At 44.4% G+C, this 17311-nt stretch overlaps 1 protein-coding gene across 5 annotated transcripts in view; it reads right to left on the bottom strand.

Annotated features, from left to right (window-relative positions):
* Positions 1–17311, bottom strand: part of LOC311231947 (centrosomal protein of 95 kDa-like) — a 73553-nt gene that overhangs the window by 24953 nt on the left and 31289 nt on the right. For 4 of the 5 annotated variants that reach the window (XM_084318585.1, XM_084318587.1, XM_084318588.1 and 1 more), the window contains exons 8-11: positions 10361–10518; positions 6018–6186; positions 2394–2481; positions 434–624 (exon numbers count right to left, since the gene is read on the bottom strand). In XM_084318585.1, coding sequence (XP_084174711.1) covers positions 434–624; positions 2394–2481; positions 6018–6186; positions 10361–10518 — 606 coding nt within the window. The remainder of the gene's footprint in view (positions 1–433; positions 625–2393; positions 2482–6017; positions 6187–10360; positions 10519–17311) is intronic. The other variant, XM_084318586.1, reaches the window with a different exon arrangement.

Raw genomic sequence — 17311 nt, 5'->3', positions numbered from 1 at the left:
GTGGCTCATCTTCTCCACAAGACCCTAAGGTACCTGGTCACATTAACTTTACCATTGTGGCTCATCTTCTCCACAAGACCCTAAGGTACCTGGTCACATTAACTTTACAGAAGACAAGAATTTGTTATTCACCAAACACATTACATTACATTGATACTTGTTGACCGGTGTATCTCAGTCAAAGTTAAACATGATAACCTGACCTCACACAGAACTCTGTGTGGAGGCTGATTTGTGCAGCCAATCAGTTGGTTGTACTGTGAGGTCACTCATTCCTCACCTCTAGAGTATTCCAGACACCACACCAAGAGACTGCGATAGTGATAATGGTGTCATTCAAGCTTTTACAGTTTTCTCACAGGACTACGAACGTTTCCAAGAGGTATCTTCTGTTTAGTTAATGTATCTTCAACGCACTGACTACTGGTCCCACCTGGCGTTCGGTGTGGTGTTTCCTTTGAGTCTGCCGGTGGCGTAGCCCTCGTCGCCGCGTGTGAGCGGCAGCAGCGAGGTTAGTTTGTCTCCTGACGTCCACGCTCAGTGCCTCGCTCTGCCGCGCACCACCCAGCTCTCTCAGCAGAGGGGATGGGGACGGGGTCTGGGCAGCTTCAGGATGAGGGATACCTGGTGAGAGAATTCAGAGAAGGGCCCAATGGAAGAATATGAATAGAGGCAGAGAGGCTGAAGCAAAGTGTTGATCTGGGTACTTTTTCTTTTTTTTAGATTTTTTTTAAGCGTTTATCGCTTTTTTTCTACTGGGCAGTCCAGTAGAGAGAGAGAGAGGAGGAACTGGAGACAGAGTGGGGAGAAGACATTCGGCAAATAACGACGGTTCGCCACTGGGGCGCCGCTATCCGAGTACTTTTGATTGACATTGAAAATGTTGTCTATGCCAGTGGTTCTCAACTGGTGGGTCGTGACACAGAAGTGGGTCGCGGTCGCAGGGCCATTTTGAGTGGGTCGCGGATGTGCGCGGAACGCAACCTGTCGGCTTGGGACTGCATTGTTCGCCGAACATATAAATGACCGAATTAAAGACTATAAGATGCCCCCGTCGCTTCCTGATTCTACTGCGCAGGCACACCAACCGACCTGTAGGAGTCGCTGTCCACAACGTCCGATCCCCACCCACCAGCTTCCCACCCCCTAATACTGCCAATTGTATTAGTATGAACGACCAGCCTAGCTGGTAGCAACGCCGAGAGCCGGGCTCGAACCCAGCATCTCCTGCGTTGGTGGCGAGCGCCTTACTGCGCCACCTAGCCGCCCCGTATTTCTTTCTTATATTAAAATATATTTAGTTCTTAAGAATTTGTAAAGGATAGGCAAAAATAAGCACGTGCTTCAGCCTATTCCTTTTTTTCGGTCGATGATTTTGGATTTTGTGTGTGAGCTTGCCTTGAATATGTACATTTGCGATTTTCTTTTCTTTTTTCTTTTCCTTTTGTAAGTCCACACGGTTGTGTTTGATTTGTCTGTAAACAAGACCGACAAATAAACTTCATTCATATTTGATATATTGACAATGGCCACATCAACTTAGGGAACAGACCAAACTGCAAACACCACGTCTTCAACCTGCCTGGAAGCCCTGCCTTCTCCCTCCGTCCTATCAAAAACATTGTGATTGTGTATGTGTGTGTGTGTACCTGTGTGTGCACCTGTGTGTTGATTGTAGGGTTAGGCACCGAGAACCGGTTCTAATAGGAACCGGTTCCTAACTTCTGGTTCTGGACATGGAGTAACATGTTTGAATTTCGATTATTAATTTCGATTCTTAAAAAAATGTGCTTTGCTAATTAATACCCTAGTTACAGTACAGCAACCAAATTAAACTGTATCAAGTCAACTGACAATGTGAATAGTATGAAGAAAATAAAAGATTTAAAAAAATAATAATAAAAAATCTCCTGCGAAATAAGCTGTGACCCGTTTTGACCTGCACTTCAAAGAATCGGAATCGAGAATCGTTTAGAACAGGAATCGAAATGGAGAATCGGAATCGGAACCGGAATCGTGTATGTGTGCACCTGTGTGTTGATTGTGTATGTGTGCACCTGTGTGTTGATTGTGTATGTGTGCACCTGTGTGTTGATTGTGTATGTGAGCACCTGTGTGTTGATTGTGTATGTGTGCACCTGTGTGTTGATTGTGTATGTGTGCACCTGTGTGTTGATTGTGTATGTGAGCACCTGTGTGTTGATTGTGTATGTGTGCACCTGTGTGTTGATTGTGTATGTGAGCACCTGTGTGTTGATTGTGTATGTGTGCACCTGTGTGTTGATTGTGTATGTGTGCACCTGTGTGTTGATGGTGTATGTGTGCACCTGTGTGTTGATTGTGTATGTGTGTTGATTGTGTATGTGTGTTGATTGTGTATGTGTGTAGTGTACCTGTGTGTTGTCCTGGGGTCGTGTCACTGTGATGGGACGGCTGGTCCTCACCAGGCTCTCTGCTCTCATCCAGCGCTCGCTTCAACATCTGAGGGTGGGTAGGGCACACACACACACACACACACACACACACACACACACACACACACACACACACACACACACACACACACACACACACACACACACACACACACACACACACACACACACACACACACACACACACACACACACACACACACACACACACACACACACACACACACACACACACACACACACACACACACACACACACACACACACACACACACACACACACACACACACACACACACACACACACACACACACACACAGCATGGGGTCAGAGTCTCTGAACATAAGTGGCATGCTGCTGACCTTCCAACAGAGTACTAACTGTGAGCGTGAGAGCAGACTAGGGCTGACCTTCCAACAGAGTGGCTAACGGTGAGCGTGTGAGCAGACTAGGGCTGACCTTCCAACAGAGTACTAACCGTGAGAGTGTGAGCAGACTAGGGCTGACCTTCCAACAGAGTGCTAACCGTGAGAGTGAGAGCAGACTAGGGCTGACCTTCCAACAGAGTGCTAACTGTGAGCGTGAGAGCAGACTAGGGCTGACCTTCCAACAGAGTGGCTAACCGTGAGCGTGAGAGCAGACTAGGGCTGACCTTCCAACAGAGTGCTAACCGTGAGAGTGTGAGCAGACTAGGGCTGACCTTCCAACAGAGTGCTAACGGTGAGAGTGTGAGCAGACTAGGGCTGACCTTCCAACAGAGTGCTAACCGTGAGAGTGTGAGCAGACTAGGGCTGACCTTCCAACAGAGTGTTAACCGTGACCGTGAGAGCAGACTAGGGCTGACCTTCCAACAGAGTGCTAACCGTGAGCGTGAGAGCAGACTAGGGCTGACCTTCCAACAGAGTACTAACGGTGAGAGTGAGAGCAGACTAGGGCTGACCTTCCAACAGAGTACTAACCGTGAGAGTGTGAGCAGACTAGGGCTGACCTTCCAACAGAGTGCTAACCGTGAGCGTGTGAGCAGACTAGGGCTGACCTTCCAACAGAGTACTAACCGTGAGAGTGTGAGCAGACTAGGGCTGACCTTCCAACAGAGTGCTAACCGTGAGCGTGTGAGCAGACTAGGGCTGACCTTCCAACAGAGTGGCTAACTGTGAGAGTGTGAGCAGACTAGGGCTGACCTTCCAACAGAGTGCTAACTGTGAGAGTGTGAGCAGACTAGGGCTGACCTTCCAACAGAGTGGCTAACTGTGAGAGTGTGAGCAGACTAGGGCTGACCTTCCAACAGAGTACTAACCGTGAGCGTGAGAGCAGACTAGGGCTGACCTTCCAACAGAGTACTAACGGTGAGAGTGTGAGCAGACTAGGGCTGACCTTCCAACAGAGTACTAACGGTGAGCGTGAGAGCAGACTAGGGCTGACCTTCCAACAGAGTACTAACCGTGAGAGTGTGAGCAGACTAGGGCTGACCTTCCAACAGAGTGCTAACCGTGAGAGTGAGAGCAGACTAGGGCTGACCTTCCAACAGAGTGCTAACCGTGAGCGTGTGAGCAGACTAGGGCTGACCTTCCAACAGAGTGCTAACCGTGAGAGTGTGAGCAGACTAGGGCTGACCTTCCAACAGAGTGGCTAACGGTGAGCGTGAGAGCAGACTAGGGCTGACCTTCCAACAGAGTACTAACCGTGAGAGTGAGAGCAGACTAGGGCTGACCTTCCAACAGAGTACTAACTGTGAGAGTGTGAGCAGACTAGGGCTGACCTTCCAACAGAGTGCTAACCGTGAGAGTGTAAGCAGACTAGGGCTGACCTTCCAACAGAGTGCTAACCGTGAGCGTGTGAGCAGACTAGGGCTGACCTTCCAACAGAGTACTAACTGTGAGAGTGTGAGCAGACTAGGGCTGACCTTCCAACAGAGTGCTAACCGTGAGCGTGTGAGCAGACTAGGGCTGACCTTCCAACAGAGTACTAACTAACCGTGAGCGTGAGAGCAGACTAGGGCTGACCTTCCAACAGAGTACTAACCGTGAGAGTGTGAGCAGACTAGGGCTGACCTTCCAACAGAGTACTAACCGTGAGAGTGTGAGCAGACTAGGGCTGACCTTCCAACAGAGTGGCTAACCGTGAGCGTGTGAGCAGACTAGGGCTGACCTTCCAACAGAGTGCTAACCGTGAGAGTGTGAGCAGACCAGGGCTGACCTTCCAACAGAGTGCTAACTGTGAGCGTGTGAGCAGACTAGGGCTGACCTTCCAACAGAGTACTAACCGTGAGAGTGTGAGCAGACTAGGGCTGACCTTCCAACAGAGTGGCTAACCGTGTTGGCAGTACAGGAACGTGGGGTGCCTCAAGGCTCAACATTAGGCCCGCTCTTGTTCTCAATATTTATTAATGATCTCCCCTCAATGTTCACAGGTTGTAATGCTCAACTCTATGCCGACGACACAGTGATATATACATCTCAAATGACCTTACCTCAAATTCAGTCAACACTGCAATAAAATTTCAATAAACTCGAATCATGGCTCTCGGCTAATAAACTACTAATCAACAAAACTAAAACTAATACTATGCTCTTTGGGACCATCCATAATCTTGCATCCAAAACCATTAATCAACCATTTAATATCACTTGTCTGGACGGTACACAACTGCATAGAGTTGATCACATTAAATACCTTGGTCTATGGCGTGATTCAGAACTCTCATACAAATGTCACATAGATAATATTGTTAGAAAAGTCAACTTTAGTGCTGGTGTTCTCTACCGCAATAGAAAATGTTTCACACTCCCTGTCAGAAAGAAACTGGTTCATCAACAAATTTTACCCATCATGGATTACGCTGACGTAGTTTACCAAACTGCATCTAAAACCAACCTTCTTCCACTAAACACATTATTCAACCGTCTATGCAGATTTGCTCTTGGCTGCCCATATTTGACTCACCACTGCACCATGTATGAAAACCTTAATTTGCTATCTCCCACAGTAAAACGACAGCAGCACTGGTTACAGTTTTATTTTTAAATGTATTCACTTCAATTATCCGCAATATCTTAAACAGTATATGGACCCTTTCACCTCTAGACATCAACTGAGACACTGTGCACAGCTATTTTCCAACAAATGTTCAGTTGGCAAAAAATCATTCATGTTCAAAGGTCCATCTGACTGGAATAATCTTCCAGTTCATATTCGATCTATAACATCCTCCAAACCGTTTAAAACTGTGCTGTCCTCTCACCTTGAGATTACTTGTTCATGTTTCCACCAATAATAGTATAACAGATCTTTGAAGCAATCACTTGAATATGTGCTTTGTGTTTTGTTGTTTGTTTGTCTTATGTTCCTCTTGTTTGATGTTGTTTGAACCTGTTTATTATTAATTTGATCTTGTTTTGTGTTTGGTTTTTGTTTGTTCTTTTTGTTTTGTTATGTTTAATACAGATATGTAATTTATGTATTTTGTAAGCTGTGGACCCCCCTTGAAAACGAGATGGTTCATCTCAAGGGGTAAATCCAAATAAAGAATTTCAATATAAATTGTGCGTTTCTCCTTTACGACGATTTCTACAACTCCATACCTGGTCCAGCTCCTCCAGGCGCTGGGAGAGTTTCTCCGACATGTGGTGCAGCTCCTGTTCAGCCTGATGGTTCTTCTGCCTGTGGTGAGACAGAGGCTGTGAGGCTTCCTCTACCTCCCTGCTGTGGTGAGACAGAGGCTGTGAAGAGGAGCCTTCCTCCACCTCCCTGCTACCAGAGAGGGGGAGGGAGAGAGAGGGGGAGAGAGAGAGAGGGGGGGGGGAGAGGGGGAGAGAGAGGGAGAGAGAGAGAGAGAGAGAGAGAGAGAGAGAGAGAGGGGGGGGGGGGAGAGAGAGAGAGAGAAAGAGAGAGAGGGAGAGAGAGGGGGAGAGAGAGGGGGAGAGAGAGGGGGAGAGAGAGAAAGAGGGGGAGAGAGAGAGAGAGAGAGAGAGAGGGAGAGAGAATTCAAAATGGAGATACATGGAAAAACCACTTCGAAAACCTTTATAGAAAACCAACAAAGAATCAAGCCAAAGAACACAGTTCTGAAAAATTAAAAAATCTTTTTAATCCATGCGTTGTGGACCAGAGCCACGTATATAGCCGTGGCAAGTTGTTATTGTTTTATTCCATATTAATAACCGGATCAAGATCGCCGATCGACTCTGCAGATCTACCCGACTCTGTGGAATCGGCAACATGCAATACCGGCCAGATCCTCTTAGGGGCGCCATCGCTCCACTGCAGTATCATTGTGGGCGAATGGATTTTAAATTTTTTACCCTCCAACAGAGTATCATATTACTCTAATCCCAAGCGAACATCATGAACCGTGTATCACGTTTCGAATCGCAGATCTCACCGTGGAATCAGGGGATTTATCATCAACCGATGGACATATTGATCTACCAGATGCCGGTCGATAACGGGGAAATGCTGTAGGGGATCCCACGGGCTGACGGTAAGACCTTATTCACCTAAATTACAGCCGGATTAGACATTGTTGTGAGACGCAAGCATTCGATCAGTGAATGTGGCTACTTCCACGGACATTCTATTGGTAATCAATAATACTAATCGACGTTCCCCGCCGCCCCCCTTTCATCCATAGATGCTATGGGATAGTCCAGTTCATAAGCAGTTTGTGTTATTTCATTAGAATATATACAACAGAAATGCTGTTGAATATAACGTTAGTATCATTTTAGCTCTATAAGTAGCTTTCCAGAAAATATATGAGACGAAATCTGGGATAAAGCTTATATTCACGGCGCTATAAAATGACAACCTATTGATGGATTTTTTTTCCCTTTAAGGCATTTTGAAGGGACTCTTTATGAACTCAAGTGACAATGAGAATGGCCAGATAGCAATACTATAAAGTATAGATATAGCTCTACAAAGACACATCGGTTTGTCAACAAACCTTGGTCCTCTAGCACCATATTAGACGGCACCGAACGGTCGTCAAAGTGTTGGATTATCAGAACCCACTGGACTACCCAATCAGTGAATTAGAATTGGAAGACAAATTAAAAGCTCTGCAGAACAAAAAAGCATGTGGGACTGATGGCATATTAAATGAGATGTTAAAACATACAAACAGAAAATGCAAATGAGCCATCTTAAAAATATTTAACTTGGTACTAAGTGTGGGATATTTCCCTGAAAGCTGGAGTGAAGGGCTGATCACACCCATTTTCAAGAACGGAGACAAATATGATCCCAACAATTATAGAGGCATCTGTGTTAGTAGTAATCTGGGGAAATTATTTGGCAGCATCCTAAATTCAAGAATTATAGATTTCCTCAATGAGCACAATGTCTTAAGCAAAAGTCAAATTGGATTCCTCCCAAATTATAGAACAGCTGACCACATTTTCACCCTACACACACTAATCGATAAATATGTAAATCAAAATAAAGGAAAAATTCACGCATGCTTTGTCGATTTCCAGAAAGCGTTTGACTCAGTCTGGCATGAGGGTTTACTTTTTAAATTAATAGAAAGTGGTATAGGGAGGAAGTCCTTTGATGTTATTAAATCCATATATGAAAATAACAAATTGGCTGTCAAAATTGGAGATAAACACACAGACTTCTTCCCACAAGGCAGAGGGGTGAAGCAAGGCTGCAACCTCAGCCCCACACTGTTCAATATTTATATAAATGAACTGGCATTACTATTATAACAGCACCTGGTCTCACTCTCACAGACACAGAAATTAAGTGTCTATTTCATACTGTCTCCTACTAGAGAAGGTCTTCAGCGAAGTTTGGACATTCTTCATCAGTACTGTCAGACCTGGGCCCTGACAGTGAATATGAAGAAAACCAAAATTATGACCTTCCAAAAAAGATCCCAGTTACAGAGAAATTACCCAGAATTCAAAATAGGTACGACCCAAATAGAACAAACAAATAGCTATACATATCTAGGTTTACAAATCAGCTCGACTGGAAATGTCTGTTCAGCTGTAAAGGAACTCAAGGAGAAGGCAAAAAGGGCTTTCTATGCCATCAAGCGTTCAGTTCAAATCCAAATTCCAATTAGGACATGGCTCAAAATATTTAAAGCAGTTATAGAATCGATAGCACTGTACGGCAGTGAGGTATGGGGCCCTTTATTAGTAACGGATTGGGTAAAATGGGACAAAAATCCAATTGAGATCCTGCATGTAGAGTTCTGCAAAACAATTCTCAGGGTACAAAGGAAAAGCCCAAACTCTGCATGCAGGGCTGAATTAGGACAATATCCGTTACTCATAAATATGCAAAAAATATCAATTAAATTCTGGAGCCATATTAAAAAAAGTGACCCGGCCTGCTATCATCATAAAGCCCTGGCCTGCCAAGAGCTGGACCTACAAAGGAGCCCCTTTTGTCAACTCATAATGAAACTGGCTGACATCTCACACTCTGACATCACAAACCCTAGCCAGCCTCAGAAGATTAGACCTAACCAAATTATAACCAAAGAAAAAGTTAATACATTACGTATTGGAATCAACTCACACAATCACAACACAAATTAGAAACATATTTGGCCCTAAACAGACAGTATACTGTGGCAGACTACCTCAGCACAGTAACTGATAAGAATCTAAGAAAGAATCTGACAAGGTACAGACTGAGTGACCATGGTTTGGCGATAGAGAAGGGCAGACACAGACAGACCTGGCTGCCCAGAGAGGAGAGGTTGTGCTGTATTTGTGATGAGGGAGCCGTAGAGACAGAACTACACTTCCTAACACAATGTGAAAATTACAGAAATATTAGGGAGGAATTCTTTCCAATTTTTTTTATAATTTCCTCAGAATTCCAAAGTATGACAGAAGTGCAGAAATTGCCATTCCTCCTGGGGGAACAGAAATAATGTGCAGTTTTAGCTGCAAAATATGTCAATTCATGTCACAAGAAAAGGGACAACCAGTAGGACACATATACTGTATATACATGTACCATGTTTTACTCACCGCACCATCTCCTTTATTTCTTTTGATCTTATATTGTTATGTTGTTAGCTGTTTATGTCATAATTGTGTTTTGGCAACATTTGTGAAATTTCATGACAATAAAGCTTTTTGTATTGAATTGAATTGAGAGAGAGAGAGAGAGAGAGAGAGAGAGAGAGAGAGAGAGAGAGAGAGAGAGAGAGAGAGAGAGAGAGAGAGAGAGAGAGAGAGAGAGAGAGAGAGAGAGAGAGAGAGAGAGAGAGAGAGAGAGAGAGAGAGAGAGAGAGAGAGAGAGAGAGAGAGAGAGAGAGAGAGAGAGAGAGAGGGGGGAGAGAGAGGGGGAGAGAGAGAGAGAGGGAGAGATGGAGAGAGGGGGGAGGGGGAGGGAGGGAGAGGGAGATAGAGAGAGAGGGGGAGAGAGGGAGAGAGAGAGCGGGAGATGAGAGAGAGAGAAAGAGAGAGGGAGAGAGCAAGAGGGAGAGAGAGCGAGAGATAGAGAGCGGGAGAGAGAGAGAAAGAGAGAGGGAGAGAGCAAGAGGGAGCGAGAGATAGAGAGAGTGGGAGATGAGAGAGAGAGGGAGAGAGGGAGAGAGATAGAGAGAGCGGGAGATGAGAGAGAGAGGGAGAGAGAGCAAGAGATAGAGAGCGGGAGAGGGGGAGATAGAGAGAGAGAGAGGGAGAGAGAGAGATAGAGAGAGAGAGGAGAGAGAGAGATAGAGAGAGAGAGGGAGAGATAGAGAGGGGAGAGAGAGAGAGAGAGAGAGAGAGAGAGAGAGAGAGAGATAGAGGAGGGGGAGAGAGAGAGAGAGAGAGAGAGAGAGAGAGAGAGAGATAGATAGATAGAGAGAGAGAGCGAGAGAGAGAGGGACAACAGGAAGATTGTGATCATGGATTAAATAAAATGGGCTTCAATGAGTCAAAACACAACCAAAATCAATTCCACTGGATACCTGAGACCTGTCCGGCTGTCCTGCAGCCTGAGGTTGGAGTCCAGCCCCTCTTCCTCCTCCTCCTCTTCTTCAGAGGGCTTCACCTCGTCCTGCAGCGTGAGGAGGAACACGTCTGGCTGGCTGCGGAACAGAACTCTCCTGGGACCTCCTTGATTCAGCTGGAAGAGAGAGAGAATAACATTTAAGAGGTTGAATCACAAATAGGACGAATTGGTGTGTTGGTGGGTGGATGCATAGCTAACTTCAGCATGCACTGTACAATGGGTGCATCAAATTGCAATGCAACATTTTTATCTCAACATATCAATCTGTCTGGGGTTGCATTTTGTTCGGACACACATAATGATTTGTGCAAAGTTTGAGATTTAGAGGTGGCACACAGCATGTGACAAATATGAAACTGTGCCCTTTTGGGCGTTTTACTAAATAACATGACAAGGCCATTTCAAAAACAGCAAGAGATAGTTTGAGAACAACATTTATAAACCCTAACATTTAAGAACAAAATGTTTGATAACAACATTGAAATAGTCTTTCAAACATGTCTCAAGCATCCTGTTGTTGTTTACAGTGAGGAGGGCTGTTGTTGTTTACAGTGAGGAGGGCTGTTGTTGTTTACAGTGAGGAGGGCTGTTGTTGTTTAGAGTGAGGAGGGCTGTTGTTGTTTACAGTGAGGAGGGCTGTTGTTGTTTACAGTGAGGAGAGCTGTTGTTGTTTACAGTGAGGAGGGCTGTTGTTGTTTACAGTGAGGAGAGCTGTTGTTGTTTACAGTGAGGAGGGCTGGTGATTATACGGGCAGCAGCGTTCTGGACCAGTTGGAGCTCATGGAGGAGTTTGAGGGGGAGACCAGAGAGAAGGGAGTTGCAGTAATCCAAGCGGGACGTGACGAGGGAGTGGACCAGGATGGACCAGCTGTTGGGGGCGAGTGAAGTGACGAGGGAGTGGACCAGGATGGACCAGCTGTTGGGGGTGAGTGAAGTGACGAGGGAGTGGACCAGGATGGACCAGCTGTTGGGGGCGAGTGAAGTGACGAGGGAGTGGACCAGGATGGACCAGCTGTTGGGGGTGAGTGTAGTGACGAGGGAGTGGACCAGGATGGACCAGCTGTTGGGGGCGAGTGAAGTGACGAGGGAGTGGACCAGGATGGACCAGCTGTTGGGGGTGAGTGAAGTGACGAGGGAGTGGACCAGGATGGACCAGCTGTTGGGGGTGAGTGAAGTGACGAGGGAGTGGACCAGGATGGACCAGCTGTTGGGGGTGAGTGAAGTGACGAGGGAGTGGACCAGGATGGACCAGCTGTTGGGGGCGAGTGAAGTGACGAGGGAGTGGACCAGGATGGACCAGCTGTTGGGGGTGAGTGAAGTGACGAGGGAGTGGACCAGGATGGACCAGCTGTTGGGGGCGAGTGAAGTGACGAGGGAGTGGACCAGGATGGACCAGCTGTTGGGGGTGAGTGAAGTGACGAGGGAGTGGACCAGGATGGACCAGCTGTTGGGGGTGAGTGAAGTGACGAGGGAGTGGACCAGGATGGACCAGCTGTTGGGGGCGAGTGAAGTGACGAGGGAGTGGACCAGGATGGACCAGCTGTTGGGGGTGAGTGAAGTGACGAGGGAGTGGACCAGGATGGACCAGCTGTTGGGGGCGAGTGAAGTGACGAGGGAGTGGACCAGGATGGACCAGCTGTTGGGGGCGAGTGAAGTGACGAGGGAGTGGACCAGGATGGACCAGCTGTTGGGGGTGAGTGAAGTGACGAGGGAGTGGACCAGGATGGACCAGCTGTTGGGGGCGAGTGAAGTGACGAGGGAGTGGACCAGGATGGACCAGCTGTTGGGGGCGAGTGAAGTGACGAGGGAGTGGACCAGGATGGACCAGCTGTTGGGGGTGAGTGAAGGGCGGAGGCGGTTGATGTTGCGAAGGTGGAAGTAGGCGGACCGGATGGTGTTGTTGATGTGGGAATGGAATGATAGGGTGCTTGTCGAGGACGACACCCACACTCTTGACCTGATCCATCCATAAGGTATGTTTTCACCAGACTACCTTGGACTCAGCACTTCTGGTAAATCATAAAAATACTAAAGTCAAACCGGCCGAGGATGTAACGTTATCTGTTCAGCGCGCCGCAGTAGTCGCCAGAGCCTGAATATTTCACTGAAATGTTCAGCCTGATCTGTGGCTTACCAGCATATGAAGAATAAAGAGAAGAAATGGTCAGGCTTATCTTGCGTTGGTGAATCTTTTTTTTTATCTCCTAATTCAAACTCGAGCGGTGTATGGGACTTGAAAAAGGAGTGCTTCTCCCTAGGATGGTAATCTGTCTCTTTTTTGTGTTAGATTTACAGAGCTGTGTTTGGCTTTCAGCTCATCTTTTGTGATGAATAATAAACCAGAGGAGTATTATTGTTATTCTGGAAGAAAGATGACGTAAAATACTGCATTCAGTATTTACAGGCTTTGGTAAATCCTCAAACAGATCAACTATTGTCTATCATGGTATAATGTGTAACAATGTCTATTTTTTGCTCTAAGCGAGAGTGAAAGGGACAGGAATTTGTAATTTATTACTCAAAGAAGGAGGTATCGTGACAGCAACCATTCGGTTGTTTACACCCCAGGATTAACACCACCTGTCAAGGGTGGTATGTCAACTGCATGGGGTAAACTCATCAGTGACTATGGAGTGATAATGAAATGATTATCTGATGATTATCATTGTTTGCTTGCTAAATAAAATATAGACTCTGCAACTCTCATCAAGCCTAGCAACCTTGACGGGAGGGGACAGAGCGAGCATCAGTATTCTCTGTGTTCGACGGGCTCATCAGATTAGAGGTCTGGAAGCTTAGCGTATGGGACGCTGTACACTGAACGGCCAGATCGCAGATTTATGAGTTTGTTGAACTGATCAGAGGGTCTGGGGCTTATATCAAGTATAAATATAAGCATTTCAAATTAGCCATAGTATGTCTCCATAGCTATAATATAGAATATACGATGGGTCTACAAACATCGTTAAACCGGTCTCAAACGCTGGTGCCAGATATTAAAGATGGAAAAACAGCGTGGAAGTGTTGAAGTCCCACAAACAACTAGTGACACTTTTTATATTGACATCCTGTTACCTCTCTGTCTTATGTCACTTGTATGATGTGGTATATTGAGCATTTAACATGTATATATAGAGGATTAAATATAAGTATGTATTATAAGCTTGATAACAGGACAAGTAGGCCTCTGATCTAAGCACCAAATGCGCACTGAAAGTCAGTGATTTATGAAGAATGTCTTTTGTATTCTTTCTCCCTACTTGTGTAAAACTGTAAGAACTATAACTATAGACTATAAAACTGTAACTTGTGTAAACTACAATATCTTATACAACCCTAAAGAAATGAATAGAAAAGAACCTCTTGTACTATGTGAGCTGTCGGAATGTGGCCTCTGTATACGGCCTTGAAGATTCCATTCCAAGAAGCTAAGAGGCAGGGTGGCACATTTGAACCCTTGCCTGCCCTGTCAAAAGGGAAAGCCATTATACATTTAGAAAACCACATGTATGATGTATGATGTATGAGGGTTTACACATGTATGATGTGGAAAAACATATCAACCAATGTTTAAAGTATATGAGTACTGTATTGTACATGTATATAGGCTATATCTTTCTTTCTTGCAACATGCAGTGATGTATTAGGGTTTTTCCCAACACAAATTAATCTGTAACTTTTTCTAGTTACAGTAACGAAGGGATGAAAGAGGAGTGGTCATTATTACGTATTGTACACTGATTGGGGCTGTACTATCAAAAGGGGTGTGTAATCTTATGACGAATTCTGTATTATAAAAACACCCTGTAAAGCAAGGAGGGGATTCTTTTTCTTTTCTACTTTGACTTGAGGCCTTTTTTTGCTGTAGAGATCCTATGATAATTGTGCTTTCTTTTGTAACTCTTCTCTTTATAATTAAAACTTCATTTTTAAACTGGACCATCTCTTCTCGTTATTCTTCCTAATACCGGTAAGCCACAAGTGACTACTTCTTTTAGCTTTTTTAGCTATTCTTTTAGCTCTAAGATCTGGTTGAGCGTTGTATTGGAACCTGGTCTTAGCAGTTTTGGAAGATACTTCTCCCTATGATGGTATCTGTCACTGTTGTTTAGCCTTTCTAGCTATTCTTTAGCTCCTAAGATAGTATTCTGTCACTTTCTAAATGTTAGTTTACAAAGCTGTACTTGATGCTTAGCTCATCTAACAAAGAGCATAATATATAATATTATTGTCAGCCGGGGAGACAGATGACATAAAAATACTTCATTCAGTATGTTTAAATCCTAGGTGTAATATGTAAAGATGTCTGTCTTTTCTCTAAACTAGCGTAAAGAGGACAAAATAATTTGTAATCTATTTCATTCAATGAAAAGGGGTTTCCTGACAGCAAACATTTGAAAAATTACACCCTCCATATCAGCTGTGTGAGATGTACACTCACCAGTGCCCTATGGATTTACGAGGGAAGGATTATCACTTGATTAATGGTAACACTATTTGAACACTCTCAAGTAGATTTACTAAGGAAAGGATTATCACTAAATCTGGCTTGCTAAATAAAATAGACCTTGCAACTCCTATCAAGATTAACACCTTGACGCGAGGGGACAGGGCGAGCATACAGGATCTCCGTCTTCGATGGACCCATCAGATTCATTGGGGTTTGAAAGTCTCTGCCTTGCAGGACGCTGTGGAGGCCGGACGAGCAAATCAATGATTTATGGGCTTATCAAACTGAACGGGAATTCTGGGGCTTAATACAGGAAGTCAATGAGTTAATATTCTGTGGGCGTTCCTGTACTTCCGTTTCTTGAAACAAGAAACACCATGGGACCATGTGCAATCTCATTACACACAGAGGTTTTTAAAAAGGAGACGGACCATAACTCGTTCTTGCATTATTCTAGTTATCACACCCCAGCCTTGAAGAACTGTCTTCCTTATAGCCAAATACTTCGCTATAAGAGAATATGTGATACTGACGCAGCGTTTCCGTTAGCCGGTAATTACCGGTATTTGACTGGCAAAATCTGTTGAAGTCCGACATATTTAATCTCTCCGGTCATAATGTCCGGTGAAAATAATTCCCTCTAAACACAATTAGATTATTTGAATTGTATTAAAATAGGCTAAAATTATATAGCCTATGCGATGAACGAAACAATCTCACCAAGCAGCCGGTCTAATAATGACATCCTGCTGTCAGCGCGAGCTGGCTGCTGATATATTTACGTGAAGCATGGCTTGGCAGGGTGCAGTACTCCAATTCAGCCATTGGCAATTCAGCTGTTGGGTGGGGGCGCTGCTGACACCACTGCTCTGCTCTGCCTGCTCCAAGTGCTCCATGCTTCACGTAAATATATCAGCAGCCAGCTCGCGCTGACACAGCGGTGCCAAATTTCTCAGTTCTTCGCTTGATATAATTAATACAAATGTCCAATATAACGGAATTAGTTAGCTCATAAAAATGTGATTATAACAGACTGCTGTTTATTAAGGTCGGGCAGACTGCCCACCGACACATCAAGTCGGCAGCAGCAGCACGAAGTCTCGAGGGACTTATTTTATTTGGAATATATTAATGACTGATACGCAAAAGTAGCCTAGTTTTAAGTTAAAATATTATAAATGCCTTGATGATGTCATTCTTTATATAGGTCTATTAATTGTTTTTAAGCTCAATAAACTCTGACCGGAATTTATCCCATTTGTCCGGTAGATTGAAATCTACCGGACACTCAGACCTGCAAAAAAAAATTCTAACGGAAACCCTGTACTGACGATACATTTATTGCACAAGCAAAGGTACTCCGTGGCAGTTTCCACGAGAGAGGATATAGTGCTGATTTGACACTATAAGCCTTTAATAAAACCAAGCATATCGACAGGGCCACGTTGTTTACCCCCAGAAAGAAAGAAGATAAACCTGACAAAGTATCTTTCGTGTCTACTTACAGCCCTATTACGAGAGACACGCAGAGTATTGTCAATAAACATTGGCATATTCTGCAGTCCGACCCTCTCATAGGGACAGCGTTTCAGCATTCGCCTAACTATTTTTTACAAGAGACAAGCGAATTTATCTAATCTCCTAGTCAAAACTGATTTGCCCTTAAAGAAACCTTCTCATTTTATGTCCAACATCCCAGATGGAAATTTTCCCTGCCAATCCTGTGTTCAGTGCCAGGGTATGAATAGAGATACATTTTTCGCACATCCAAAAACGGGGAAAAATATCCCAGTCAAAGGACGGATTACGTGTAATTCGTCCAATCTGGTGTATTTGCTAAAATGTCCTTGTAATTTTTTCCTATGTGGGCAAAACAACAAGAGCCTTTAAATCAAGAATAAGTTAACACAAATGTGCTGTGAGGAATTCAGATGTCAAGTCATCGGTAGCTCGACATTTCTCTAAGTGTAAGCATACCGTCAACGACCTCAAATATATGGGACTAGAGTTAGTACTCAGCCCAGCGCGAGGTGGAGACAGACACAAGCTGCTGCTGCAACGTGAATGTTATTATATCCACCTGTTCAATTGTATCGAACCTAAAGGAATGAATGAAGAAAACGTCTTAACCTGTTTCCTTTAACCTCCTTACTCCCACATTGTTATTTCTGGTCCGATTAAAGATGTTGTTTGTTGCCAAACTAGAGGCATGATTCACAAAGATGCCCAATGGATAATTTGAAATTAATTAATTCAATTACGTAAAGTGGCTCAATTAGCCCTATAAATTAAAGGGCATGCTATATGTTATCAAGTTTCTGGTAATTTTGTTTTGTTTCGTTTTGTATTGTATTGTTTATAAATATTTATTGATGATAGATATATCTATACATATGTATAAATTATGATTGGACTCTATTTGATAGGTCATTCATTTAGTCATATTGCATAGGCACA

This window comes from Notolepis coatsorum (assembly GCF_963971535.1).
Source record: "Notolepis coatsorum genome assembly, chromosome: 7".
In the NCBI taxonomy this organism is placed as follows: Eukaryota; Metazoa; Chordata; class Actinopteri; order Aulopiformes; family Paralepididae; genus Notolepis; species Notolepis coatsorum.
This window is presented reverse-complemented; position numbering and strand designations above follow the sequence as displayed.